At 50.9% G+C, this 27,527-nt stretch overlaps 8 protein-coding genes across 9 annotated transcripts; 4 read left to right on the forward strand and 4 right to left on the reverse strand.

Annotated features, from left to right (window-relative positions):
• Positions 1–2,128: 2,128 nt before the first annotated feature.
• Positions 2,129–3,356, reverse strand: TrAtP1_006770 (uncharacterized protein; the record flags this gene model as incomplete). Its single annotated transcript, XM_014082400.2, has 2 exons — positions 2,129–2,962; positions 3,348–3,356. The coding sequence occupies 2 exons, from the start codon at positions 3,354–3,356 to the stop codon at positions 2,129–2,131; spliced, it is 843 nt and encodes a 280-aa protein (XP_013937875.2).
• A 5,473-nt stretch (positions 3,357–8,829) lies between these two features.
• TrAtP1_006771 (uncharacterized protein) lies at positions 8,830–14,493 on the forward strand. The gene is made up of 2 exons (XM_066113259.1): positions 8,830–8,934; positions 9,044–14,493. The coding sequence occupies exon 2, from the start codon at positions 10,338–10,340 to the stop codon at positions 13,890–13,892; it is 3,555 nt and encodes a 1,184-aa protein (XP_065969345.1). The 5' UTR covers positions 8,830–8,934; positions 9,044–10,337; the 3' UTR covers positions 13,893–14,493.
• A 318-nt stretch (positions 14,494–14,811) lies between these two features.
• Positions 14,812–15,762, forward strand: TrAtP1_006772 (uncharacterized protein; the record flags this gene model as incomplete). Its single annotated transcript, XM_014082398.2, has 1 exon — positions 14,812–15,762. One exon carries the CDS (start codon positions 14,812–14,814, stop codon positions 15,760–15,762), a length of 951 nt encoding a protein of 316 aa, XP_013937873.2.
• Positions 15,763–15,987: 225 nt separating this feature from the next.
• On the reverse strand, positions 15,988–16,936 carry TrAtP1_006773 (uncharacterized protein; the record flags this gene model as incomplete). Its single annotated transcript, XM_014082397.2, has 2 exons — positions 15,988–16,338; positions 16,436–16,936. 2 exons carry the CDS (start codon positions 16,934–16,936, stop codon positions 15,988–15,990), a joined length of 852 nt encoding a protein of 283 aa, XP_013937872.2.
• A 970-nt stretch (positions 16,937–17,906) lies between these two features.
• On the forward strand, positions 17,907–18,907 carry TrAtP1_006774 (uncharacterized protein; the record flags this gene model as incomplete). The annotated part of the gene is made up of 4 exons (XM_014082395.2): positions 17,907–17,936; positions 17,996–18,020; positions 18,076–18,754; positions 18,844–18,907. The coding sequence occupies 4 exons, from the start codon at positions 17,907–17,909 to the stop codon at positions 18,905–18,907; spliced, it is 798 nt and encodes a 265-aa protein (XP_013937870.1).
• Positions 18,908–19,554: 647 nt separating this feature from the next.
• On the reverse strand, positions 19,555–19,770 carry TrAtP1_006775 (uncharacterized protein; the record flags this gene model as incomplete). The annotated part of the gene is made up of 1 exon (XM_066113260.1): positions 19,555–19,770. The coding sequence occupies one exon, from the start codon at positions 19,768–19,770 to the stop codon at positions 19,555–19,557; it is 216 nt and encodes a 71-aa protein (XP_065969346.1).
• Positions 19,771–22,239: 2,469 nt separating this feature from the next.
• Positions 22,240–23,767, forward strand: TrAtP1_006776 (uncharacterized protein). The gene is made up of 3 exons (XM_014082394.2): positions 22,240–22,803; positions 22,896–23,186; positions 23,268–23,767. Exons 1-3 carry the CDS (start codon positions 22,576–22,578, stop codon positions 23,685–23,687), a joined length of 939 nt encoding a protein of 312 aa, XP_013937869.2. The 5' UTR covers positions 22,240–22,575; the 3' UTR covers positions 23,688–23,767.
• Positions 23,768–27,444, reverse strand: TrAtP1_006777 (uncharacterized protein). 2 transcript variants are annotated; one of them, XM_066113261.1, is made up of 7 exons: positions 26,818–27,444; positions 25,944–26,703; positions 25,656–25,879; positions 25,441–25,568; positions 25,110–25,356; positions 24,584–25,060; positions 23,768–24,515 (listed from the first exon to the last, which is right to left on the reverse strand). In XM_066113261.1, the coding sequence occupies exons 2-7, from the start codon at positions 26,501–26,503 to the stop codon at positions 24,364–24,366; spliced, it is 1,788 nt and encodes a 595-aa protein (XP_065969347.1). In that variant the 5' UTR covers positions 26,504–26,703; positions 26,818–27,444; the 3' UTR covers positions 23,768–24,363. The 2 variants fall into 2 exon arrangements, with proteins under 2 accessions (XP_065969347.1, XP_013937868.1); XM_014082393.2 differs by having other exon boundaries at positions 25,944–27,444.
• Between the last annotated feature and the right edge of the window lie 83 nt (positions 27,445–27,527).

A 27,527-nucleotide genomic window follows, 5' to 3' on the forward strand; every position in this document is an offset into this window, starting at 1 on the left:
CTGCTCCGAGCCATGGATGCCAAAAGTGACATTCGGCATGCCTTGTCTCCGAGCGGCAACGGCGTCCAATGCTTCGTCCAACGATCCGTCGCATGTTGCGTGGGAGGCTACATGCAGTCTAACCTCATGTTGGCTGAGGACGTCGACCCGCAGCGATAGGCCACAAGCTGCATCCGTTTTAGCATTTGATGGACATGAAGCTCTATTATACTACCAGTACCTACATAGGTACATACTGTACGACCTCTGTACTCTTGCGGCTGCCAGTAAGACGGCGTACTGGGCAGCACCTTTACTTCCTCTTCCTGCTCTTCCGCCAATGCCTGCCTGTCTAGAGCCAACGGCATATCGGTCCTAGTCAGATTTGCACAGCCTTATGATTCCAGGTCAGGCCCGTCGGCGATTATCTTCCATCTCTCGCTTACAGGCATGGATACAGCAGTATTTGCCACTTCGGGCTTGTACAAAGCAACAGCTCCCCAGCGGCAGTCAACAGACTTTTTGGCCTATCAACGACGCTTTACTCGCTCGAGGATGCGCTACGGCCGTTAGTACGACTTACACGAAGCATGTGTCTTCTGCTACTACTTGTATGATTACATAGCTCTACATACGGTAGCACTGCGTCTGCGCGGGGAAGCATGTCGCTCGGTCAAGCAATTCTTTCCCCTTCCGCGCAACACGTTGTAGCATGGATATAATGCCTGCTACATACGCAGCTACATAGTACGCAGTCCAAATGTCGGGGTTTGCCGGCGTCTTGCTAGCCTAACCGGCCGTCTCCTTTCCTGCATACCGGCACGCAGGTGATGCTTACGCGCGAGCAACAGCTGATCCTGAATGCGAGCCAGCGTCATCCGAACCGGGCGCCAAGTGATTGGTATTGGTGAGCGAGCATGGTATGTGTAAAAGTATCACCGCCAGATGCATGTCTCACTGCCTTGTGATAAGCCATCTCCGGAGCGTACATGTGCAAGTGGCGGACAATCTAACTAGCCGGTCGGCACGATTATGGCTTCTTAAATCCTTGTATCACCGCGAAAGTAAACGCGAGATGGCGAGAGACGAAAAAGAAGCTGCATGCGATACTGATCCACCAGGTCACGTTGGACTCAGCTGCGTCGGCCAAGGCATCCGAACGAACCCTGTCGTTTTTTATGCTTCTCTTTCAGCCCCACGAATCACGATTTATGTTCTCTCGGGTACTCCCGACTGGGGGATCATCAGCACATACACACAGTATGGGATGAAACTGCGCAGCCAGTGCTGTGTTCATCTCAGCTTGCGGAGCTTGTGGCCATGGAGGATCTAGACGGTCTACTCATAAGATGAAGCGAACCTTTGGTGCTCAAATCAGGAAGCTTCATCTCGATGTGAGCAGTGAGTATGACCCCAAACGTGAATCAAAGCTGAAAGAGTGTGGCTTGTAGACTTTCTTGTGAAACTGTTTGTAGTAGCCTCCCTCATTGCAGTAGTTGTAAAAACTCTTTTGAAAGCCTCGTGGAGATGTAGATTTGTCCGCGTATGTAACATGAAGCTTACAGATTATAAATGGCTGTGAACTCACTCAATAAACATGTTACTGACGATCATGTCTCATGAGAGATGCTGCTTTGGGCTCTCTAAATTGAGGAGTTGATAACTGAGTAGGCTTGACTGCAATATTGCTTGACACTGGCAATTCCTATCATCTAATTCGGCTCATATTTAACCATGACTATTACAATGAGATGAAAACGGTATCAGCAGTGGTACTTTCTGGTGGTTCCAAGCTTTTATCAACATGGTTATAGATTATTTAATTATAAAATATACAGTTACTATAGAATCAATCCAAGCCGCAAAGTTTGATGCAAGAAAGGGGTCTGGTTCAACCTCGAGTTCAATGACTACATATCAAGGTGGTTATTTCAAGCAAAACATCTCATCCATCTCCGTGACAATATCTAGAGCAATCAGCTTATCCACTCGTTTCATTGCGCGTTATAAGATGTAAGAGTGTTTGTATAAACATCACGATCCTATTTATCAACCCTCACAAGTTATGCGCAGTCGTTGTTCAAGTCAGTCAGGTCAAAACATGTACAGCCCATTGCCCTCTTTCCAATCAACAGCTTCCTACTCATAACTACTCTAATTCCACCAACTTCTTCGTAACAGTCAAAAACCCATCCTCCTCCTCCGTCACCCACAGATCCGCCCACCCTTTCGCCTCCTTATATCTCTCCTCCTCCGGCCCCCAAGCCTCCTCTTTACTCCTCTCAACGTATATAGTTCTCAGTCCACACCCCCTCGCAGCGTGCAGGTCCCCCAAGTGCGCTGCCACCAGAGCCACCTCCTCCGGCTGCAATCCCAGCGCCTGCACAGCGCCGAGGTACGTTGCAGGATTGGGCTTGTAAGCCTTGAACGTCTCAGCAGAGAAGATTTCGTGAAAAGTCAGCCCCCCAAAGTCGTTTACGTCACGTAGCAGGCTGGTGTTTCCGTTTGAGAGAGTTGCAGTGGTGTATTTGCGACTCAGCTCCACGAGACCGTCTGGGGAATCGGGCCATGGGGAGAGTCTATGCCAGACCAAGCTCAAAGATGTAAGCTCCGTCTCCGTGAACAATCCGTCGAGGTCCCATTTCTTCAGAAGCTCGACGAGGCTCTCGTAGTGGTGTTGATCAATGCTCTTCCAGGCATCTGTTTCCGGGTTGAAGGATCTCGTAAATGCAATGTATGCGTTGCGCCACTCTTGTATGAACCTGTCCCAGTCTGCCTGAGTGAGGCCCTCGAGGCGGGTCTTCAAGGCAGACGGCAAAACATTTTCGGATCCAAGTTTGCGGAAGATTCGAAGGGATATTTCGTCAGTGACAGAAGCGCGCCAGTCAACTGTGGTGCCGAAGATGTCAAAGAGGAGGGCTTTGACGTGGGTGAGGGGGGGATACTGCTGATGGCATGGTTTCTTTTCCCTTGATGAATGTTTCTAGGTTGGAATTTTATTAGCTGTATATTTGCATCTGTGAGACTCTTTGAAGTTGGGCTTACTGTAATTATTGTATAATTGAAGCAGATACTGCAGTCTTTGGCCTAATATGTTATGAGGTAGTTTACAATCTCAGTTGAAGGTAAAGCGTCGCCGAGGTTAAAGTTGGATCTACAAGATCACATGATTAGATGTCGCCATCCGCAAACAGCAACTTCCCAGCGAATGACTCATAAAATAAAAGTGTAATCACATGTGTATGTTTTTTTTATCGACAATATAGGCAAGCAAAAGCCAGCGCGGTGAATGTTGGGGATTTTTTTGGGATTAGGTTGTAGGGTAATAAGTCGTGAGACCGGGCGGAGCGGTTTAGCATATTACATACCATCATCATCTTGATCATATTTTGGAATATGAGTAAATCAACCTATAACTATAAAGACCTCGTAATAATATTCTATAGAGGGAATAATGCAATAGTGCATTGCTTTTGAAAAAGCAAAAAGGCTAAAGGGCTGAGACACAGATGAGTATTTACGGCTGTAGCTTGCACCGCTACGTATAAGTGATACACCTTCTTATATACAAAAAACAAACAAATCCCCTTTCATTCAAGCACTTTTTTTTTTTTGATGAAATCCCACAACAAGATAAATTTCATTATATATTTGGATTCACCTTATATCTTAGACCCCCCCAAGCTCCCTTTGGAGAAGCAGCTATTACGCCATGATCATCATAGCCGTATAGAACCACACAGCAGTGCACCAATTTCACACCACGAATTACGCAACTGTATACGGCTCATATGTTGATATACGTACAAATCCTGTTGTCTGGCATATCCATCAAACCGCCAATCCCCAAAAGTGCCAAGCGCTCACTTCGAACAAGCCACCACAAGAAAATCACCCCCTATATCTAGCAAAATTTCTCCCATGTACTACGAATAATCTGTCATCATGTGAACGAGTTATTAGCAAGTAACTGATCCATCGCCGGATAGCATTCCAGTCGAGAGAATACGAGGTACGAAATAACACTTTGATTACTATAAGTGGCTGTCTTACATGCTGATCTGCTCGGGGGGATTGATCCGCGAGCACAGACTCCTTACTAAAATAACGTCGCCTGCGCAATGACCAACAACTCATATACTCGAAACAATCGGCATCAAAACATCGTTAGACTCAGGAATGTCAAAGCCATATTAGACCTTGATTAAGCTATTTATTAGCTTGATAGTGCTAGTCTTCTTAAACTAGTGGGAACTTGTCATCAAATGATTGACGCCGTACATGTCACGGAGACCTGTCACTTTGTAACCCTTGTTCTACCTTGTCACTGAGCGCCCTCTCTCTGGTAGCGAATGCATATTACGGAGAACATGTCCCGTGGTGTTGGTTGTTAGCTCGTCATACTTCAAACTCGCGAAAAGATTGCGAAGCGAGCCTCCTGAGCGTTGCAAGCATGTTACCGAGACGGCTGAGATGGAATCCCTGTGATTATGAGCGCCGAGGCACGACATACATATTCGCGGCCCTGTTTACTCCTTTAAATAGAAAATTCCCCCTCAGCTCCGTAACACATGTTGTGTGACTGTGATAGTGATGGCTAGGTATCGAATCCTTGGTGTGTCCCAAAGCACGTGGAGTGGCGATGAAACTACGGAAAATGGAGGAATACAGTATGACTGCTGGTAAACTTGTTATCTCCAGGACAAGGATGAAAAGTGTTATCGTATGTATAGTACCTGCTACCGGTACTAAACCAAAAGGAAAAGAGATGATGCGGAGAAGTCGAGGATATCTTTGGCCACCGGCTTTGGCAGCCGAGCAAAGCTTTGAAGAGGTCCATGCTGTCTAGCTTATGGGTACATGTATCCTATCCGCATCCCCGGTCGTCATCTAGCTGGTACCGTAAATGCTGTAAGATAAAAATACATCCAAGAAGAGACACGGATGAACGGCCCGGAACGATGGTGGCAAACTCACAATATGTGGCTGAACCCATGTAGAGCCTATGGTCTCACAATAAAACATCAATTGAGACAATAGAACATCGGCTGGATAACAAATTAGTACTACATAATAGTAGTACCGGGCAATGCCCCCTGGTCAACCACCGCTGCCCCCATGTAGCTTTCTTTCCCGCATGCTACTCCAGGATGCTACGCCATGGGCTTGGTGATAGTATGCTGAATATGCTCCGTACAGTATGATTGACGCCTATGAGTCGTATTGACTTTGTAGTTGAGGGTACTATTCGAGAATTGTGAAACCGAAGAGCAACAGGTGTAAGAGATATGAATAGTACCCTGTTGTACTGCTTCGATGAGCTTATTATATTCAGCTTTGCGTGGGGGCCTGTAGCTGAAAAGCACACTGGCATATGGACTTCAGCCAATGCTGATCTTGCCACCTACGATGATCTGAAATCCCTGAGACTTTGAGAAATCAATACTACTTGTAGTTTGTCAACTTGGCGGGCGGGGCATTTTCATATTCCTACTTCTCTCGGTACCTATTTGGACACCTTGACCTTGAGCTTGCTGCTCTGTCAATATCAACAACCCTGCCGAAGCGCTTGGAGGCGAATCGCTAGAGACCGCTCATCCTTGGCTAGAGAGAGCCGCGTGAGTTCAGCCGCTCACAAGCTGCAGTGATGTACTGCAGTACAACTGGCGTATCTGACGAACAGTAGGTCTACTAGGCCGCCCGGGACAGGAGTGGAGTATTAAGCGGAGAGATTGCAGGAGCATGGCAATCGCCCTATCACCCATCACATCTCAGGCTAACCTGAGGGAGCGAGCTGTGCTAGCACGAAGAGAGCTGATGCGGTGGTGCTCGAATCGGTACATGTTTTCCAACGAGGACGTCAAGTTGCCCAAGCCCGTACGAGCAAAGTTTCAGCTGTAGTCGCGTAGTCTGTTGAGCCAATTTGCCAATTGATTAGTGGCCGGAGAGGTTTTCAGCTGATGACATGAGGTCCAAGTCCAGCTGTGGCCAACAGCCAATGCTAATGAAGCAACATGGCTCAAGAGGGCGATGATCGTCGCTCGCTGTGGAGAGTGCCCGGCTGCTCCCAAGTTTTCGACAATGGCTTGGTCTAGATTTCACGGCCCATGCGACGCAGTGGAAAATAGAAGCAAGCTTCAATTTCCGCCATTGCTTGTCGTCTCCTTTAACATGATTGCATAGCAGAGTGAGATGATCTAAAATGCCGTCGAGCTGCTTTGAGTAACAGCCGCTGCGGCCCTTGCATTAGTGAGATCCTTATGTTATGCACGATGCAGTGTTCATATCCTTCTCTCAACGTTCTTATGGAGAACCTAGCTTTAGAAAGGAAACATCACAAAATGAAGTGCCTGCAATCGTATCTGCCTTTCCATACGCCTGATTGTGTCGGTCATGCCGACCCCGACGAACAGGCGGGCGAGAACAAAATCTCCAATAGCCACCCCTGTGTGTTCTAATTAATTGAACGATACGGGGCAAGGTTGGCTCCCCTAAAAAAGAGCGCGAGGACCGTGCAGGCTCTGCCAAGCTCGGCCCGCTTCCTAGGCCAGCATAGTGTCGGGGCCTGGTGGATGGCAAAGCAGAATCGACGACGACCCTGGTCCCGATTAATTTCCAAGCCAGCTAAAGCAAATGAGCAGCCTGGACAACTCCGTACCCCATACTAGGATATTGCGTGGGCACGGGTACTTGCAGCATCTGCCAGTACTGCAGCAGTAGGTAGGTACAGCATTCCCACAGACAGCATTCCCCATGCCGATTTTATGCCTGTACTGTACGGAACACTGGGAGCTGAACCTGCAGGACGATGCGAGGTACGCGTCCAGGCGTCGAATGAAAATGGCCGAGCACCAGCATGCTGGGAAGTACGGTAATTAGCCCGGCGCAGGCACTCGTACTGTATGCTCTGTTGCGACTGTATGATTCGCTTATTGGTACGTTGATAGAGCACTCCAACTTGGCAGAGTCTCATCAGACTGGGTCGTAGCGTAGCCGACCCGGGCGAAGCATACCCCGAATAGGGGGGAAAGACTGAGGCAGCCATCCTCTGCCTTATGGGGTACTGATGATAGTGATGACGATGATGATGGCTCTCGGGCCTCCGACGATGATCGAATAATGAGACTAACTCTGGACCAACAGCTTGCGAATACTCCCATCATTTCCTAGAAAAGAAATACGAGTAGCGATTGCCCGCCATCCATCGCGCCAAGCAGTACTCCGTGGGTGGCATTATCCTTGAGCTCTCCTTCGCTGTACGAATTCCGAATGCCTATTCGCTCTAGCCAGGCTTGCCAGGGTACTCTTCCTGGCTACGCACGCAACTTCGGATAATGTCGTGAAGGCGGCCCTGACAGGGATCCCACCAGGTGATACTGCCGGTAGCCTTGCATATGTGATATTGCCGTGCATCCACCACACACAAGCTCAGGTACGCCGTACTTCAACGCTGGCGAGATCTTTAATATTGCCGTTCACTTTCAAGGCCCCTCTTCTTAGTGCTTGGTATCCGGTGCAGAGTGTGGGTAGTGTTCACGGCTTTCCCTTTGTGCTATACCTTCTCAAGACTGTTGGCTCTCTTCACAAATTAAAGCTGGTCTCCATCATAACAAGATGCCGGCGTAATATCCCGCACAAGGTAGTAAAGGCAGCCCCCGTGCTGGTGATAATTACTCGTCTTTTGGCAGCGTGCCATCTGAAAGCTGCTGCATCATATTACTCGGTCTTGGGCTGGGCAATGGTGAAACGAAGAAAAGCCACAAGCTATTGGCGATCCTACGCTTTGCAGCCGGGAAAGAAACGCCACCGCGCCACCTGCCAGCACTAACAGCAGCCATAATGGTGCATCTAGCTGAAGAGGAAATCTGACAGGACAGCGAGCTATTAGAATTGGTATTAGCCACTCGTATGGAGCATATCTAGTGGGCGCTGTTGGTGTTGACTGAAGACCGCTAATCAAGACCGGGTGTGCGCCTAGGCCATCGCGGATGAGAGAACCGACAGAGGAAGCCCCTGGCAGCGTGTACAGGTAGAGGAGGGGAAGCAGGGTTGCAGGGGCAGAAGAAAGTCCTTTCGACTTGAGCTTACAAGGAGGGACAAACACGCTGCTGCGGTAGATTTGGGAGGGGCCCCTTGGCGGTGCATATCGGACGTTTAGACGTCAACAGCGTACGGTGGTGTGCAGCTGCAACCTCGCAACGGCGCGCGACGACTTCTGGAAGAAGGAGAACGCTCCAGGCTGTGTATTTTCCCCTGCAGAATTTTCGATTCTGGCTACGGCGAGAGATCGTGTATAAGCGTCGTCGAGGCCATAGAAGGCCCTGCTGGTCTCGGCCAAGTGCCATCAGCTTGGGAGCTTGTCCGGACGCCAGTTGATCAACCTCCCTCGACTGCTAGCACATCCATGGTATCATTAGCACCTTCATAGAGAAAACTAGTGCCAGCATGCGGTGCGGTACCCGTAGACTTCAACTGCCCGGCCCCCATGCTCCCAAGCTTCCAGCGTCCTGGGATCGCCTCAATCACCGGCCCACATGGCCAGAGTCGACCCCGATCGCGCATCAGCCAACGAGGCAGAGTGGATGTGGACAATTTATACTCCCTGCCTCCTACTCTTTCGGCACCCCGGCGGGATACCTCGTCATTATCTTTTCGTCTCGCCGTCTCCTGTTCTGCGTCCGTCGTCGTTATCGTTGGTCGAGTCGTGCTCGTTGGCTTTGAGCGACAATCTTCAGCCTCAAACAATCAACAGCTTTGAGGGAGATTGTCTGGGTCAGAAGCCGTTTTGTCTCTTTTTTTTTTTTTTTTTTTTTTTTTTTTTTTTTTTTTTTTAATTTTGATTTTCATTTTCCGCCTCGATGGATTAATTGCAACCGACAACTTGCCGCCAAGCCTCTCTAGGCAACTCTGCTTCTTTCTTTCCTCTTTCTTTCCCTTGCGTCTTTGTGTCTTTAGGTGAGTCTCAAGTGGCAGGAGCGAACAGCACCCTTGCGCACCAGCCCGCCTGTCTTGCGAGCTGTCTTTGAGAATACAAAGCTGATCATGTCTTGTTGAATCACCTCAGCTCTCATATTTTATTTACACCACGGCATTTACGCGCCATCGCCGTCGAAACTCTTCCTTGACACCCGCCGCCTCCTTTGTGTTTCATTCGAAGTCCCTTTCGTTTTCGCTTTCATTAGTTGGCCGGGCCTTCTTCCAAGAAACCATTATCAGTCCAAGCATTCAATTTTTCAGCATTGAAACGGATTTCCCACCAACCATTTCTCGGATTTTTATCTTACCTTACGGATTGCACATCTAAGATCTCAGCCAACGCAAATACAGCATCATCAACCGTTTCTTACAGCAAGCAAGTTTAGGCGCATTTGTATTATACGACGTTATCGCCTGTCCTACTGGAGAACTTGCCTGTTTGACATTTACACGGAGCCCGGGGCGCCGTAAAGTTACTATAGTTCAACAGCGTCTGATATAGCCGCTTGGTAGTAGACTATATGAGCGGTTGGAAACTCGCAATTTCGACTTGGCTAATCTGATATTGTCATCATTTGGCCCAATCCAGTCAAAATGACGGCCTGGACAGACGATGAGTACATGAATGCGCAGGGCGCAGCCTCGCTGCCTCCACGAGAATATGTTCCTTACAGAACTCCGTCGACTAAATCAAGAAAGTCACGACGTTCGGCACGCTCAACCACCCCCCAGCGAAGAAGAAGATATCGCCGTCTAGGAATGGAAACGCCTCCAAACGTTCATCAAGAGATATAACAACCGATGAGCAAATCAGTATCCTCGATCCAAGGCGCTTCACCCCTACTCTACACGCCAACTTGGTGTCTGAAATTTTGTCACTACGAAGAGATCAGGAAGAGAAAACCAGAGTAATTGAGAGCCTCGAAAGCACGCTCCAGACAAGCAGAGAGGAGCAAGAGGCGTTACAGAACAGTATCAACGCATCGGCCAAAGAGACACGCTCACTACAGCGGCAGTTATCTTTACTAGAGGGTGGAACTTCCTCGGCCTTGGGCGACCTTTCGCGAGAAAGGGATGAAGCTGTTGACTCTGCAGCCGATGTTAAGAAGCGCTTAGAGGCTGCTCAGAAGAAGATTCGCAGCCAAGAGGAAGACTCCCAGCGAGTTCATGATTCATGGGCTGAAGAAAAAGAAATCTGGGAAGATGAAAAACGCAAATATGAGCGCCGAATTCATGTGGCGGAAAGCCGCCTCAAAATAGTGCTTGATGAGGTAGAGGCCTATCAAGCTAATCACGTACAGGGAGCTGCTCAGCAGGGCAATGGGCACGAGAGTGAAGGTGAAGACAGTGGTAGAGAAAACGATGTGGCTAGTGTCAGAACAATGAGCCTTACGAGCAGCATTCGGTACTCTTTGGCCAACGGACCCGGATTTTCTCTCAACGGATTCTCCCTGGCAGATGAGCTCAAGTTCGACGATACTGACGACCAGACCGATATTGACGGACGTGAGAGTGTCTTCTCGAGCCCACGAATCGCGAGCCCACGACAACATCGACGAACATTTAGTCGCGAGAGCGCTGTTAGCAAGTTCCACCGGAAGAATAAGAGCATTGATAGCTTGAAGCGTACTAGCAGCATCGCACGTGGTAGGGTTTTCATGAACCAGTCGGTTCTAGAGGCGCTCGAAGGCGAGGATGAAGAAACAGAAGGAGAAGATTCTCGTCCCGCTCTAGCTGCCGCTCCCGTTATAAGGCCATCATACGCCGACGCAGGAGTTCAATCTATGTCTGCCTCTGAAAACTCATACAATAATGCTGAGACCCAGTGCTCCCCTATTCCCGAGCATACGTACAGCGATGCAAGCGTTCAATGCTCCCCTGCTCCGGCTCCCACTCCAGCTCCTAAGCCTTTACACGTTGACACAGGAATTCAATACTCCCCTGTTGCCGAGCCTTCATATAGCGACGCTGGAATTCAGTCTTCTCTTGCTTCTGAGAACCCATACACCGACACAGGAATTCAGTACTCTCCTATTTCTGAACACTCATACGCCGATACGGGAGCTCAGTATTCTGCACCGCCTTCCCCTGTATTGGAGGTTGTCGAGCCTGTCGAGCTGGAGTCTGCTATCTCAGAAGTAGTTGAAAAGAAACCGGAGCCAAAGACTCCTCCCCGTTCATCGGAAGTCGAAGCAAATCAGCGAAAGAAGCGTGTTAGCCTACCTCTTACCATCGAAACACCGGCTATTCTCCAGCGCATGGTATCATCCGCTTCCCAAACAGTTGAAATTCCTTTGACGCCTCCAAAGACGCCAAGTTCGCTGCACGCCGTTCCCGAATCTTCGCCTGTCGAAGTCAAAACGCCAAAGGTTGAGCCAAAGATGGTAGCTTCGTCTACACAGACTGAGGCTCCTGCTGCTGCTGCTGCTGCACCACCTATACCGCTACCACCAATAGATACACGGATTCCGAGTATCAGTATCCAGCCACCAACCAGTCGGCCTGCATCGCCGCACACACCCAAGCTACCCCAATATTTCAAAGACATCGGCTGCCAGGTTAATATCCCTATTAAAGTGGATACAGTTGATTCATGCTCCCAGACGGAGGCAATCCAAGTTGACAAGAGGCGGCTGGCCAATCTACCAGCACATCTTCAGCCCTCTTCTATCACCTCTCGGCCTACATCCCCTCATCCATCGGGCGTTGCTGTTCTCGACAAGAGTGCTCTTCCTGGTAATGTACCTCCTCGAAATCCTCGACGATTGGAAAGCAGCCGGTACAGTACCGAACTTCCATCTTCCCCCATCAGTATCTCGATGGATGGCCCAGATGTACACGAGTTCAATGACGATCTTCTCCTGTCCAACCCGCACGCTCCGATAATACCGCCTCGTCGATTCAGCAGCCTCTTTTCCGGCTTTTACACTGATTCAGATGAGATTGACGAGTTTGGAGAACTGGACTTTAGTGACTCTGAGTACAGAACAGCTTTGACGGCACCTAGGCCTCCATCCAACTTGAGCCGAACGGGCAAGCGAAGTTCTGTGGGTACAGTGTCGACCTCGCCGGATCAGCATTCCAAACGCTCTGGCAGGACGTCTGCAAGATCAGTGAGGAGTGACCTGTATAGTGTTGAAGAAGATGGTCTTAGATCCGGCAGGTCGAGCAGGGCCACGGAGAAGTCACCTGTGCCTGCTGCAAGCACATCGAACCGTAACAACAACGCTATACGCAATGCTACCATGGTTCAGACTGGTATGGTCAACTATCCTACCATTGTTGAGCCTAAGAATCCACCACCGTTTCCTATACCAGCCCGAGCGAGTTCACGGCGGCCTTCACGGCAGCCATCTATCAGCACCAGCATTCCAAGTGATGGACGCAGCACTCCATCAAACACTAGCTGGCATCGTCGAAGCGGTAGCCGTACTTATCCTGTCAATAACGTTCGCCGTGTCCGCTCTGCAAATCAGCTGCCACCCCATGAACGCCACCAGAGGACAGGTAGTCGCACACCACCATTGTCGCCATCTACTGAAGCTCCTGACAGCCCTGGTCTCCCTCCCCTGCCTCGAAATGACATTACTACGCCGCGTAGGGGCGAAGACAGCAGCTATAGAAAACATCGCCACCAATTATCCAATAACACAGTCGTGACTGCCAACACAGAAGCCCCGTCACACACGAGTTCACAATCACCGGGAGTGGTGGATGCGATTGCGCAGACTATGGTTGGCGAATGGATGTTCAAATATGTTCGCAGGCGGAAATCGTTTGGTGTTGGAGATAGTGCGCATAAAGACGAAAACAGCAACGATAGACACAAGCGATGGGTTTGGATAGCGCCGTATGAGAGAGCTATTCTATGGAGCAGCAAGCAACCGTCTTCTGGTAGTGCTCTATTGGGGAAAACGGGCCGCAAGCTGGCTATCCAGTCGGTGCTCGACGTTAAAGACGACAATCCCTCGCCTAGGGGCATTACTACACCCATCTTTAACAGATCAATCTTGATTCTCACACCGCAGAGAGCCCTCAAATTCACAGCTTCCACAGCAGAGAGACACTACCTCTGGCTGACAGCTTTATCATTCCTCGCCCATTCTTACCAAGCAGTCCCTGACGTTATAACTCCTCAGCCACAGCAACACCTTTCAGTTAAACAGCGGCCTCTTCCGAATTTTGAACCACCACGACCTACCAAGCTGACAAGAGGCGGGATCCGAGATTCTATTCGGCTAGCTAAAGGTCGGGCCGTTGCGCCGAAGGCCGAGCTGGCGAGCATGCCCAGCATTCCTGATGTTCCGACATTGAGAATGGGTGATGTAGCCAGCTTTCGAGTGGCAGAGTCCGTATCCGGGCCTGGACACGCTAGGGAAGAATCCGTGGACCCTGCCCAGCCACCCATGATACGTCGCTTCAATAACGAGCGTACAGGCCATAACCAGACGAACCACGGCCGCAAGCGAAGCAATACGGGAGGCAATGTTCACCCGCCGCTATCCTTCCGAGGCTTCTCGCCAGCTCTGGGTGAGAGCAGCCACCACTCTACAAACAGCACAGCCGGCGCTAGTATTGATACTGCTGGCTCTTCTGATATCTACGCTTCTCAGGGCTCTACCATTGGGAGCTGGGGTATAGCTCAATCATCCGTGTCGGCAGTATCGTCACAAGGCAACTTCTTTGACGCAATCGGGACTGTGCGAATGGAAGCATTCATCAGCCCTCATACTCACCAACAGTACGATGAATACCCAGAGGATGACCATAGATCGCTTGCACGGAAGAAGAGCAAGGAATTTCGCCGACGTACGAGCCGGCATCGACGTCGAGCCCAAATGTCTAGAAGCGCGCGAGGATCTGATGAATTCTTTGCCGGCAACAAGACAGCGGGAGAGGAAGACTTTTTTCAAGACGATCCCTTCAGCGGGTTTTAAACCACCCGATGAAAAGAACAAGATAAAAAAGTAAAATATCAAAATAAACACCAACCACGCTCCTTTAACCGATTTTATATACCATCGATCCGACTATAACGGATCGAGCAACACCACGACGGGATACCCTGTTTTTTCTTTTTCCTAGCATACATACCAACATTTTGCTTCAAGCCTTGTATTGATATTGATACGAATTACGGTCATTGCCGCTCTAATTCACTTTTTCTTTTCTTTTCTTTTTTTGCTGTTTATACCATTTCATATCATTTACGGTTCGCGGCGCTGGTTTTTTTCTTTTCTCGAATATATATATCTTTTGTTTTCTTTGTCGGTGGATGTATGATGGGACGAGAAGAGTCCACAAAACATATACAAAAAAGGGTATACACAAGAACAAACGGAGCAATTTCCACCATGATCTAATGCTGCGAGAGGCGTGTTTGGCCTGGGCATGGTAACATAGATTTGGAGATAGCAAGACGGAATGCTCTCTCAATACCTTGGTAGGTAGATTGGGCAGCTACTCTCTGGGAACACAAACGACTGAGAGGCAGCGCAAGCGGATAGTGCAAACTGAGTATAGTATGCTCGTAATATTAAAAGAATAAAAAGAACAATTCATTCATCTATATCTTGAAAGTGATGTTGGCATAGTTGATTTTGCTGCTGAATTGCAGTCGAAGTAGGCTTGAATCTCCACATGCCAGGAAAGGCAACCATGTGTAACCCCGCCAAAAGGAAAAAAAAGTTACGCCGTACATTTGATTTTGGAACGCAACCCCGCCATCAACACCTTTGCCGAATGTTTGGCTTTTGAGCGTCTGCTGTGAAAAGTTATTTGGTTTGATGTGATTTATTACGAATATAGATCTTGAAGGCCAGTACAAAGGAAAGACATTGGAGGAGAGCCACGAATATGGAGGCCGAGACATTGGAACAAATGCAGGCGCGGCACCGCCGTGAGCTGAAGGATCTCCAGGGAAGAATCACAAGCAAGAAGAAGAACGCCACAAAGAAGACGCGCAAGGGCGTCAATGACGAATGCGCCGAGATGGAACGCCAGTTGAGAGAGACGCAAGCTTCCGAAGTCGCCGCCTTGAACGGAGAAGTCGAGGAAGATGTTGAGGAAGAGGGACAAGACGACGAGACGCCCGGCGGGACAGAGGTGCTGGAAAATGCAACTGCGAAGCTCAAGATTGAAGAGGACAATGCTCAGCAGCAGCAGCAGCAGCAGCAGCCTGGAAAGAAGCGAAATCGACAAAAGGAGCGCCTCGCACGCCGCGCCGCCGAGCAAGAGGCCGCCATGCTCAACGCCGAGCAGGAAGCCTCGTCCATGACAGACCACCGCGCGCGCGAAAGCACATACATGAAGAGCGCATTTGCGACGCATAAGCTCACCGAGAAGGACATTCAACCAGACGGCCACTGCCTGTTCTCAGCGCTGGCGGACCAGCTCTCCCACAATGGCATCCCTCTGGGCGGTGGCGGCGACAAGGAAGCAGAAGAGCCTGCGTACAAGACGATGCGGAAGACGGCGACGGGATACATGGAGGCGCATGCGGATGACTTTGCGCCGTTTCTGGAGGAGGATTTCGGGGGGTACGTGAAGAAGATGCGGGACACGGCAGAGTGGGGTGGGCAGTTGGAGTTGATGGCCGTGGCGAGGCAGTATGGGGTTGAGATTAAGGTGATTCAGGATGGGAGGACGGAGAATATCAGCGGCAGGCAAGAAGACCAGGAGGGAGAGGAGGCGAAGACGTTGTGGTTGGCGTATTATCGACATGGATATGGGCTGGGAGAACATTACAACTCTTTGAGAAGGGCGACGACGACGACGACAGCGGCAACCACGGCGGAACGAGGATGATGACGATACTGACAATGATATATCGGGCCTATTATTTACTTTATGTTTGCTTCCCATGTCTACAGGGACTTTTTTTTTATCCTCGGCTTCTTCCTTTTGCGATGCGGAAGATGAAAAGTTCACAGACGCCAAACTCCTTTTTCCTTTGGGTCCTACCACCACCCTCCCTTTTTTATACTACTGCTATATACGGAAACCCCCCCCCAGCATCCACCAGCACCGTTACTACCGGGACCACACGGAGATGAAGTCCCTGACGGTCCCGTCTTCATTCAAGCCCGCCTTGTGTGTCCTCGGCGGCTTCACCAGACACACGCGATGCAGCGCATCCGGGTGAGGCTGCTTGGGACTCGTGCTCGACTTGACGTTGCCGTCGTCGGTGTACTCGACAGGCTCGCCGGGATTGGCGAGGAGAGCCTCGTAGACCTCGGGCCAGACGCCCCAGGGGGGGCCCTGCAGCGAGAGAGGCTTTCCGGAGGGGAACTCGAGGCAGATGAGCTGGCCGCTGGGGGCGAGCAGTTGCGACATGCGCTTTGCCCACTTGGGGCGTTCGGAGGGCTGTAGGGCGCAGAGGAACTGGAAGAAGAGGGTTAGGTGTTTGGCTGCCTTTGTTATAGACCGGGTGGTATCTTTAGATAGATGATGAAGCAGCATCTTGCAACTCAAAACTCACCGTGTAATCGTATATCAGGTCAAACTTTTGCGTGCCCTCGCCGCCCTCGCCGCCCTCCCACGCCTCGCCAAAGAAGTCGCCCGAGACCCACGTCACGCGACCGCACTCGACGCCGGCCTCGCTCGACTTGTACTGCACTTTGGCCTGGTTCTCCCTCGCGGCGCCGAGCGCGCGGTGGCTGTAGTCCAGGCCGACGACGTCGTAGCCCAGCGAGCTCAGCAGCAGCACGTCGTGGCCGACGCCGCAGCCCGGGATCAGCGCCGAGCGGCGGACGACGTGGCCCGAGGCGTCGCGGAGGGGGTTGCCGCGCGGGTCGCGCTCGAGCGACGGCGGGATCAGGTCGGTGCGCTGGGCGAGCAGGTCGGCGAGGGCGAGCGACGGGCCGGCGCGGTCCCAGGGCGTGAAGGACTCTGCGTAAAGGGCGTCCCAGGCGTCGTTGTGGGCGGAGACGGGTTTGGAGGCGAAGTGGTCGCGGAGTTTGGGCGCGGTGGAAGTGGCCATGGTTGCGGTGAGTTGTGTGGTCTGGGTTTGAGAAGAGGTTGGTATGTTAGAATATAGGTGAGCAATAGATTAGATGTATAGAGAGAGAAGGGAGTGAGAGAGTGAGGTATATATATATGAGCAGCCTTTGGATCCCGGCTTTGGGGGAAGAAAGTGAGGCTAGGCGCATCATCATAGAGGGGCACGCTTTGAACTTGCCTCTAGCAAAAAGAGTTCTGACAGCCACGCGAGAGTTGAGAAAGGATGTAAGCTTGAATGGCAAAAACTCAAACGACACCGAATCTCAATCGCTTACACTGAAATAACGAAAGAAGCGAGCGAAGCGAGTGCGTGGATGATTTGCAAAGGTGAAGCATGACGATGGGGGTCCTTTATTGGTGGCGGGCGAAGCTTACTAGAAGCGTATTGCGTCTTTCTAACTGTAAGTTTTAAGCCGGGAGGTGGGGCGGGATCTCGGCGCATGGGATTATTCGGAGCTGGGGAAATGGGGTTGGTGAGGCTTTGGGCTACCTTTTTGTTGAGTAGAAGCTGTCAATTGATGTAATCCATGAATCTATAATTTAATGAGGAGAGTTTAAGTCAATTATTATAAAGCTTGGGTATATATATCCATTTATTCTCTATGTAGACGCTGTACATTCAAACGTTGCATTCTTCTGGAGCCGCAGTGGGAATGTCATCTGCGGTCCGCGTATCGATAAGGCTAAGCTCGACCCAAAAAGGAGAAGAGCTGAAGGGCGAAACGGGTTTAGTTTCGAACTGCAGAGCATAACCATAGCTCGGTACAAGACTGGGCCGTGGGCCGAGGCACGCTGCGGATGACATCTTTGAGATGGTTGAGATGTTGGGTTTTTGATGACAATGTTCTTTGCATTCTTCTTCACATATCCGATTCGAATTGTTTGAAATTGAATTGATACAGCCTTGTATAAGCGCATATTCACGTCGTTTTACTAGATACCACGTCATCATGGATGTCAACAATCTATTCAGCGTCAAGGTACAGTGCTCTTCTTCCCCATTTCGTGCAGACAGAACAACTCACTATTTCATTCACAGGGCAAAGTCGTGCTCGTCACCGGAGGCAAGTCTCTCGTTGATCCAACCCCATTGCCTCAGCTGACCTTTTCCCCCTCCAGGCGCCAAAGGCATCGGCCGCATGATCGCCCAAGGCTTCGTCGAAAACGGCGCCAAGGTCTACCTCACCGGCCGCGACGCTCCGGCCTGCTCTTCTGCCGCCGCCGACCTCACGTCGCTCGCGCGCAACGGCGGCTCCGCGCACGCGCTGCCCGGCGACCTGCAGGACCTCGCGCAGGTGCAGGACCTGGTGCGCCGCCTGACGGCCCTCGAGCCGGCCGGGCTGCACGTGCTGGTCAACAACGCCGGCGCGGCCTGGGGCGCCGACATCGACTCGTTCCCGGACCACGCGTGGAACAAGGTGCTGACGCTCAACCTGCACCGCGTCTTCAGCCTGACGCAGCTGTGCCTGCCGCTGCTCGAAAAGGTCGCCCGCCACGACGACCCGGCCCGCGTCATCCATATCGGCAGCATCGACGGCATCCGCGTGCCCACCGTGTCCAACATCGCCTACGCCGCGAGCAAGGCCGGCCTGCACCACATGTCGAGCGTGCTGGCCAAGGAGCTGGGCCCGCGCTACATCACCAGCAACGTGCTGGCGTGCGGGCCGTTTGCGACAAAGATGATGCGGGCGACGCTCGACGCGGCCGGCGAGTATATTCGGAGCGAGCTGCCGCTGCGGAGGATTGGCACGCCCGAGGACGTGGCGGGGGCCAGTTTGTTCCTGGCGAGTCGAGCAGGGTGAGTTTTTGTTTTTCCTTCTTTTCTGCTTCTTACTTTTGTGTGTTGGGGTTTGGTGTCAGTTGGCTGACTTTGGCTTGTTCGTATAGTGCCTTTTGTAACGGTGCTTTAATTCGCATCGATGGAGGCGCATCTCATGTGTCAAAGCTATAATATGGTGTATAGCGTGGCCTGTATTGGTTCTCTTATTAGCAAAGCGGGCTTGCTTTGTAGGCGCCATATATTAATCACGTAGATGATGAACAAAAAAGAAAAGGCCAAGAAAGGATCATGTTTGAAGCATACAGCTGCCTCGTATAGTTTCATTACCATCAAGATACGGGTATTTCTAGCTCGTTGTATATAATTTATATGCGCGAAATGATGGGGGAAGAGAAGGAAGAGGAAATAAAGGGAAAGGAAAAAAAAAAAAAAAAAAAAAGAAATAACCAAGACAACGTGTCCCTGTACGCAAAAGCTTCCCCTTCCAAACAGACCAACACCGTCCCACCCAGCTGATAAGAGCTCCATTAACCAAATAAATGAAATCTCAAATATTGAGCGTGTATAACTTTCTGACGCCTGATCTCCGATGCAAATTAAAAAAGATGAAAGGCGAATATGTCGCAAGGTAAGAAGAACGGATTGAGATTGGTGCCATGTTTATCAAGACTGTGCTCGATTTGATAGATGGCATCGTATTATTGCCGCGGCTGACAGGTCAATGAAGCCACACCCTGGTTGCGAAACTCGTCCGAAATCCGTTCAAACGTCACGAAAGCTGGCCACCAATCTCAACGCGCCTGATGAGGCATTCTCCATCAGATGCCGACGTCCTCAAAGTCGCGCACCATGACTGCGACCTGCGCTCGCTTGGCAGCCTCGGCGAGGAGGGTAAAGTCCTTCAGGAAGGGCTCGGTGGAAGGGATCTTGGTCTGGATGGGGGCAGGGGCCATGGCGGCGGCTGAGCTGCTGGGAGACGGCCTTGTTGATGAGGCGGCAGATGAGGAGGCGACTGTGGAGGAAGAGGGATCCATGGCTGTGGAGCGAGGCGAAGAAAATGTTATAGGAGTCGTCGGGAATAGTATGAAGAGTTGATGGTTGGCGGTGTATTAGACAGCCGATGGTACAGCGAACGATGGCGAATAATTCGGCTCGATGATGATTTGCTGCAGCTGAGAATCCGGGGGATCTGCACTCTTCTTTCCTTTTTGTCTTAAAAAAAAAACTCAAAAAAAGGGACAATCTTGTGGCGACGATTTCGGATCTCGAGATCCAAGGCGGATAGAAGGCGACGGCTGTTTGTAAATTCCGGAGAAGACGGTCTTGGACGAATTCAGCCGGCGCGTGTGCGTAGGTTTGGCTGCTGGTGGGGCTGCTGCAAGCAAAAGGCGTAAAGACCCGAGATCTGGAACGACCCTTTTCGGTACTTTGAATAAAGGAGAGATGGTCGAGAGATGGAAAGAAGAATAAAGTAAAGATGGGCGATACTTGGAGGGAATGAGACTAGAGAAGAGAGGGCACGAGAAAGCGGATTCGCACTCCTTTTATCTACTCGGCGGAATAAAATAGTTCAAGGAGGGTTGGCTGTTGAAGAGGAGAGAGTCTAGATTTGCCGGTGCTTCTCTGTGTGGGGGGAGAGACTTTCTTCTTACATATGACGACAGTGCAGCCACTAACTCGGAGTACGTTTTCGCGGGCGATCATGTCGGGGGAGCGACAAGTACCTTTTTCTGCGAATGGACTCGGGAAAAAGGGACTTTTTGGGGGGGGGAGAAAAGCAACGCTGTGGCCCGGGATTGCCTCGGCATGTACCGCCGCGTGATGCGACGATTCGTGCAGAAAGACTCGGGATTTTTTTTCTTCATATCATTTATTATTTTGGTTTAATTTTCCTTGTTCCAGTGGTGGTGGTGGTGTTGGATTGCGACGTCGTGACTGCTCACCTTGGGCACCATTGTCGCGTGTACTTTGCGTGCAGCAGGTATCTACATAGCTACAGAAGCCCGGGTATAAGTTGAGAGACAAAGAACGAAACTGGCCAAACCCCAACGTCTTGGGCGATCCAAGCAACGAAATCTACATCTTCAGCGGTGGCAAGTCTCAGCTACGGACAAGTACCTTCTTGCGTTTCTCCAGAGGGCTTACCCCGAGTCGGGGAAGCGTGGTTCGACGCCATGGCGCAGCTGCATCTGGCAAGTATTTCTGTGCTTCGCCCTTTGTAGTCTGTACAGCGAGATGTGGAAGAATCTGATGGGTACTAATATCTGCATTGCTGCTGTTGGTTTACCCCCCCCAGTATGATATAAAAAAAAAATCAGCAGTTACACGCAGACAAAGCTCGGCCAGATCGAATGAGAGGAGGCCACATTGTGCTGCTTCCTGCACGGGTGATGCTGCTGCACGCCAGAAACAGCAATGCTACACAACCCAAGAAGAAGAAGTAACAAGAGATCGGATTTACCGATCCGAGGCGCGGAGCTACAGTACACAGCCAACAGCCAAAAAGGATAAAAAAAGAAGCCAAGGACTAGGCAGAAGCCATTTCTCACGCTCTAACCTCAGCTCTAGTTCATTTGCTTGATTACCTAGAGTGGCTATTCCGTCAGGTTCGGGGGTCGGCTAACCGCCTAGAAAATTGCATTTGGCGGCCCCAGATCTGCAGATGGTCTCTCGGGCTGATTCCAAGGGTCCTTGGCCCTGGTCTGGGCTACTGCATCTGCATGCTTCTGCCCAGTTTGCTGCGCTGTCCATCTTTGCCATGCACGTGCAGGTACACTTTGGCGTCAAATGCGGCACAAAGGTACCTACATGCTTATGCTTCTCCAATACTACATGGTATTCAATACCATGCTGTCTGGAAAGCAGATGAGTTGGTACCGAAAAAAGGAGATTCATCACATTTTTGCAAGCAGCCAAACCATTTCAACTCTCTCTTTCTCTACGGGTATATCAAGGAGCGGTGAAGGCCATGGTATCGTTGTTTGCCGAAATTTACTGGATAGCGAGTGGAGGAAAACATTAGTCTCTTCTCTCATTCTTTATCTAGGGCCGATTGCGAATTGCGAGAAGGCAAAAAAAGGCGGGTGGGAAATTAAACAGTAGGAGGAAACCACCCGACACATGCGTTACGACTCGTGCGTTTTTTACGCTCCCCCCTCCCTCCTCTTACTTGTACATCGTTGCATGATACGGGCTGCTGCAACTTGCAACAGTGGGTTTTGCGCTAGGCGAATCCCATGAATGACCTGATTCTGCTGCCGCGCTGGACGCGTTCGGCGCTGATTAGCCAACTGTGGCAGGATAGCATGTTGAAACAGATGCGCAGATACCGCAGATGGGCCTTTGTATGCAAACCCTTGCACGACACGACACGCTCTGCCATGCTTCTTATTCCAACGCTCCACCAGTCGCCAGTGCCAAATAAAGAATCAATTCAATCCCAAACGTTTCCCAAAACGAGCACCGCTGGACCCTGAGCCCCACCTTTTCGCCCTGCCACCCCCGCTTTTTCCGCTTTCTGCCCCACGCTCTTTTCTTCACGCCAAAACGTCACTTTTTGCTTTTTTTTTCTTCCGAGATTTCTCCCGAACGACCAAAGCTTCCAGAAGGCCAGTCTAGTGTCCACACACACCCTTCCTAACACCTTTTACCTACTCGGTTTCAACAAGAAACGTATCAAGTTTTGAATCGAATTGGTGGGAATATACCAACTACACCCAAAAAACAAAAACAAAAAAAGAGAAGCAAAAACTCACACCCCCCCTCCCCGGGCTCAAACTCCGGAAAATCCTACAACAAAAGAAAAAGAGATCCATACGCCCCCTCCAAATCATCCTCACATGGCCGCCGTCACCGGCCCCAATTCTCGCCCCGGCTGGTTCGCCGTGCCGGCCCCCGTCCGCGAGCTCTTCAAGTTATTCCCCTTGACCACCCTCCCCGCCGATCCTCTCCCCGAGAGAGCTCCCGAAAGGACGCGGCCGCGACCTCGTCTGTACGTCTTTGCCAGGACCGAGGAAGACGCTCGAAGCGGCCGGCCGAGCTTCAATCCGCAATGCTTGAAGTGGCAGGTGAGTAGTTTTCCAATATGCTATGAACAAGAGGGGCGACGGGGCATATCAAATTTGGATGTCTTTTTCACTAACTTGATTCTCATCTATAGACCTTCCTTCGCATAGCCGGCGTTGAAGTCGACGTTGTGCCCTCCACCAACCATGCCTCTCCCTCCGGCGCATTGCCCTTCCTCCTCCCGCCAACAATAACACAATCGTCATCGACAACGACAGAATCAAAAGCTGCTCCGGCATTGATACCTACAAGACCTCTCACCGGCAGCAAGATCGAGCGCTACGCCAAAGACCACTCCTCTCACGACATACCCGCCGATTCCTCCTCCCCTTCCCGACTCGAAGCCTACGAAGCACTCCTCTCACAGAGCCTTCGTCCCGCATGGGTATGTGAAAAAAACCATGCATACTACCCTCTCCCCTTTCATACAAGGGTTCAATCAAACTAACACTCAACCGATATATAGCTACACACTCTCTACCTCGATCCCCTCAACATCCCCCTCCTCAAAACCCTCTACCTCCCCCCCTCGCCAATCCTCCAGCTCCCTTCCCTCCACGTCCTCCGCAACGCCGCCACCGCCGAGATCCTCAAGACCACCCGCTCCGCCATCATATCCCCCGACCAGCTCCTCTCCGACGCCACCGACGCCCTGCGCTCGCTCTCCGCCTTGCTCTCCGACGACGAATGGTTCTTTGGCCGCCCCGAGCCGGGCCTGTTCGACGCCGAGGTCTTTGCGTACACCTACTTGATCCTGGATCCGCAGTTTGGCTGGGCGGGGGATCATCATTCGCTGGCCAAGTGCCTAGTAAAGTTTGGTAACTTGGTCGAGCACAGAACAAGGCTGTATGAGAGATGTTGGCCAGAATCTCGGGGTGAGAAATAGAAAGAAAATAGATCTAGTGGGCTGGAACGCAGCTCTGCAATAGCATAATATAACCAAAAGTAAATACTACTTCAACTACAATTTCAAATGGCTTCAACTGTACAAGACATTCAACATTTCTTTTCCAAAGATACTCCCAGCCTCCTCTTGATTACACCACATATGAATGCCCCTAAGCATATTCTTTAAACACAAAATAGATCTAGTCGCCCAGTCCGCCTGCCTTAGAACAACACAACGCTATGACTGTACATCATTCCATCACGTTTCAACTCAGCGTATGTCCAAGTTTCTTCTTATACGCTCACAGGGAAAGGAACCATAGTCACAGCCAGTCGGTATTTTTGACCCCGTCCCTAATATTTCCATTTAACAACTTTGACTTTGAACGCACCGCGTCCGACTAACCGCCGATTTCCCTATTAAATCTAGAATATTACCCCTCAAGTAGCAAACAAGGTAAGAAGATGGGAAGGAGAGAAGGAATAAAGAATACAAAGAGAGTGGGAGTCGGTAAATGCGTAAATGATAGAAGAGAGGAAATCCCAGCGCCAAAACTCCAAAGCACGATTATACCCATGAGAGGAGAATACAAAAGGGGAGGGGGGGCCAAAGGACCAAGAACCGCTGCAGCTATGCACATCCCAAGCAGAGGAACGGCGATAGCGTAGTCTCTTCACATCTGTGGAAACTGCTGAATGCTATCTACCACGTCCTGAAGCGATACAAACGCACCTGGACCGCCATCCTTTCGTAAATCTTCAAGTAGCACGCTAGTCTGCGCATACAACGTTTCCAGTGATGCTCGGGAAGACTTTCCCAGCGATGCTGAAATTTCACGGCATGTTAGAAATCTGTTTTGGAAGCAGAAAAGGGGGGGCCAGCCTTGGACTCACATAAAATGGCAGAGTTCAGCTCCTCAGCAACCGTCACTCGGCCCCTTTCTTCCAGCAGGTGGCTTACTTGTGGCTCTTTAAGCGGGTTCTTGTATGCCACCAGCGCCCAAATCTCGTTCAATGCCTTGCCAATCTCCTTTCTCGAATCGCCGGCATATTCTCCTTGTAGAGACTGGCCATATTTAAGCATCTTATTTTCCAACTTGGTCAGCTCCGCTCTGTGATCCCCACCGTCAGTGTCCATGTTGTCTCCCCACCCATGGCTGCCATTCAAATCCAGGTCCATCTCTTGTTCACCTCCTATTTTGCTGTCGTATTTCATGCTCAGCTCAGCAGCCTTTCGCACCATCTCAATAAATTTGCGACACCGTAATTTGAAATATACCTGCTCGTTATCTTGGAGCACTTGTGGATAAAACATGTCGGTATACTTGAGCGCCTGGTCTATTTCTCCGTCAAGAATCGCTTGCCTGATGCCTATTCAGATGTTAGAGTGGATTATATATATGAGTATGAGCCAACTTACGCTGTCTGTTATTTGCATCCTCATCATCTTTAATATTGACGCCATCCACCGTTACGTCCGGATTCAGGTTCAGGGCTTCCTTTTGCAGCTTCATATCTTCTGCAAAAGCACGTGCCGTCTCCACATAGCCGTCGTGCTGAAGGAACTGCAGTACCAAGGTTTGGATGAGATCCGTCTCGTTCATACCTGGCTCCAGATGTGAAGTATCTGTCCGTTGAATGGCTCTCTGGATGCTCTCGCGTTGTTCCTGTTGAATTCCATGTCAAAATTATTCTCATCATAGTCGTATGATTGGTTTGGAAAGGGGAATAGAAATTGAATGTATACATACATTCATCATGTCGTCGATATTGTAAACAAACGGTTCCTGTCCAAAGTTTACAGATATTTCCTCACCGTGCTTTTTCAGACTGACAGACGGATATAGCTTGCTCCTGGGAACATCCTGAACTGCAGAACCTGTTTTTTGTTGTATCCTTGGTCAGCAAACCATTGAACATGAGTATCTCCATTCACGCTCTCTCGCTCTCTCGCGGATTTGCCTACCTAGCATGAGTCCGTTTTTGGTCCAGAATGCAGTATGGTCTCGAAAGTTGACTCCGCAACCAATCACATCACCCGTCGTAAATGACGGTCCATAACTCCGGCCAATGTTTTGGCCTGTGAAGCACCGGCCATCATCGCCATGATAACCCCAAGTCTCTGGCTCCCAGCCCACAGGCCGTGATAGTGATGCGCCCCTGGCTGAAAATCCGATCGCAATGGTCGTACTAGTCCTACGGTTAGTTGGTACCTCTGTAGATGATGGCTGCTCTGGACAAGACGGCTACATACTCATCTTGTTTACCAGAAATAATGTGTACTTCATAATAGTATATCCCACACTGCGGGGGCATAAAATGGTCCGCCCGAATGGCGCTGGCTTCGTGGTCGCGCTCGTGATGGTTCTTGGGTCCTGAGAATTTGAGCCCCAGCATATTTGGCATAACCTCTATTGAAGTCCACATGTCTGCGGTGTTCCAGTGCCTAGGCAGAGGCGCTAGACTGTCGCCGTCATCAAACGGCGTTCTTTCCATGACGGTGTGCAGCATGCCTCTGTGAGCACCAGCAGGCAGCGGCGTCGTGCTGAGGCCTGAGGCGCTGATGTCTTGCCCATTCCCTTTACTCCGCTTGACTTCCTTTTGAGCTTCTAGCTTCTTATTGTATGCTTCCTCCAGCTTCAGGACATATGTCGATCCCTTCAAATACGATGGCACGAAGAATCTGTCGTCGTCTGCTGTGGCGCTCGCAGGCTCTGAAGCAAAGAAGTCGAAGGCTCGAGAAAAGGATGGCAAGCTGCCGCTAGAGGCCCTCCACACGTTGGCCATATCGCCTTGTGCCGCCGCATAATCCATCTCAGTCGAGTTTGCAGCCGGCGCGGGGCCTAGACGTAGCGTAGGATCGAGAATCAGGTCACCGTTGGCGTCTAGCACGGATGTTCGGGCAGGATGCGTATAGAAGTTGTAGCCGCCTCCTTCACCGGCAGCGACGGAGGTGCGGGTCGCTGTGTATTGATGTTCTTGAAATTCGAGGGATTCAGCAGACGATTCCGAGTCTGTGAAGCCAGATGAGCCATGCGGTTCCGGACTGGACATGATAGGGCAAGAGAAATGGAGATGGAAGAACAAGCAAACACTTCAAGGGTAAGAGACTGAGGGGGGAGTCGTGCCTGGCAAGCGAGCAGCTCGGCTACTAAAGCTTATTGGAAGCTTCAGTCAAACGCGCAACTCGATCCAGGTGCCGGTCTGCTCCTTATACAGGCGGTTGGAGGGATGAATGGCGCCGGGGACGGAACCCAGCGAGTCGTCGGCGGTATCTGTGCTCAAATGGGAGTGAGGGTCGACAGGCCGATTGAGTGTATGAAAACAAGGCGAAGAGGACAAAGTCGGCAGATGAGATGTGTCGTGAAGGTGCCGTGCAGCTCGCTCTGCGTATCGAGGGAGGGGAATCGGCGTTGAAGCGGGCCGATGAGCTCGTGGCAACAGCCGTCAACCGAATGGCCGGCAGCTCAGAAGGCGGCAATGAGAGCAGCAATGGCAGGCACAGCTGCGCCAAAAGAGCAAGACTGTCAGGCAAAAGACGAAGGCGATGCTCCGGGTCAATCAGCTCGCAGGCGTTGCTGTTGGGCGCCCGCAATGAGGTGTCGTGCTGGTGGGTGTCGTCGTTGTCATTGAGGGTGGAGAAGTCGATTTGACGCTGGCACTAGCTCGCTGTTGTGCTGGGCTCTAGCACTTATCGCTCCCTATCGCAGCCGCCATCACGGGTTCTGTAGGGAGCAGAAAGGTGGAGCAGCGCCTGAGCCTGGAACCGCGAATTCCTGGCGCCGCTGATCAGATGCTCTACGTCAATATACTACTAGTAGCATTTATTGAGCTTTGC

The sequence above is a fragment of the Trichoderma atroviride genome, chromosome 3 (genome assembly GCF_020647795.1).
Source record: "Trichoderma atroviride chromosome 3, complete sequence".
In the NCBI taxonomy this organism is placed as follows: Eukaryota; Fungi; Ascomycota; class Sordariomycetes; order Hypocreales; family Hypocreaceae; genus Trichoderma; species Trichoderma atroviride.

Coding starts and splice junctions, on each gene's coding strand:
- TrAtP1_006776 (XM_014082394.2), top strand. CDS start 22,576: ATGGCCGCCGTCACCGGCCCCAATTCTCGCCCCGGCTGGTTCGCCGTG. Junction 22,804..22,895: donor CGCAATGCTTGAAGTGGCAG/GTGAGTAGTTTT, acceptor TCTCATCTATAG/ACCTTCCTTCGCATAGCCGG. Junction 23,187..23,267: donor AGAGCCTTCGTCCCGCATGG/GTATGTGAAAAA, acceptor ACCGATATATAG/CTACACACTCTCTACCTCGA.
- TrAtP1_006771 (XM_066113259.1), top strand. CDS start 10,338: ATGAGCCTTACGAGCAGCATTCGGTACTCTTTGGCCAACGGACCCGGA.
- TrAtP1_006777 (XM_014082393.2), bottom strand. CDS start 26,743: ATGTCCAGTCCGGAACCGCATGGCTCATCTGGCTTCACAGACTCGGAA. Junction 25,061..25,109: donor GGATGCAAATAACAGACAGC/GTAAGTTGGCTC, acceptor ACATCTGAATAG/GCATCAGGCAAGCGATTCTT. Junction 24,516..24,583: donor GCTGAACTCTGCCATTTTAT/GTGAGTCCAAGG, acceptor GTGAAATTTCAG/CATCGCTGGGAAAGTCTTCC.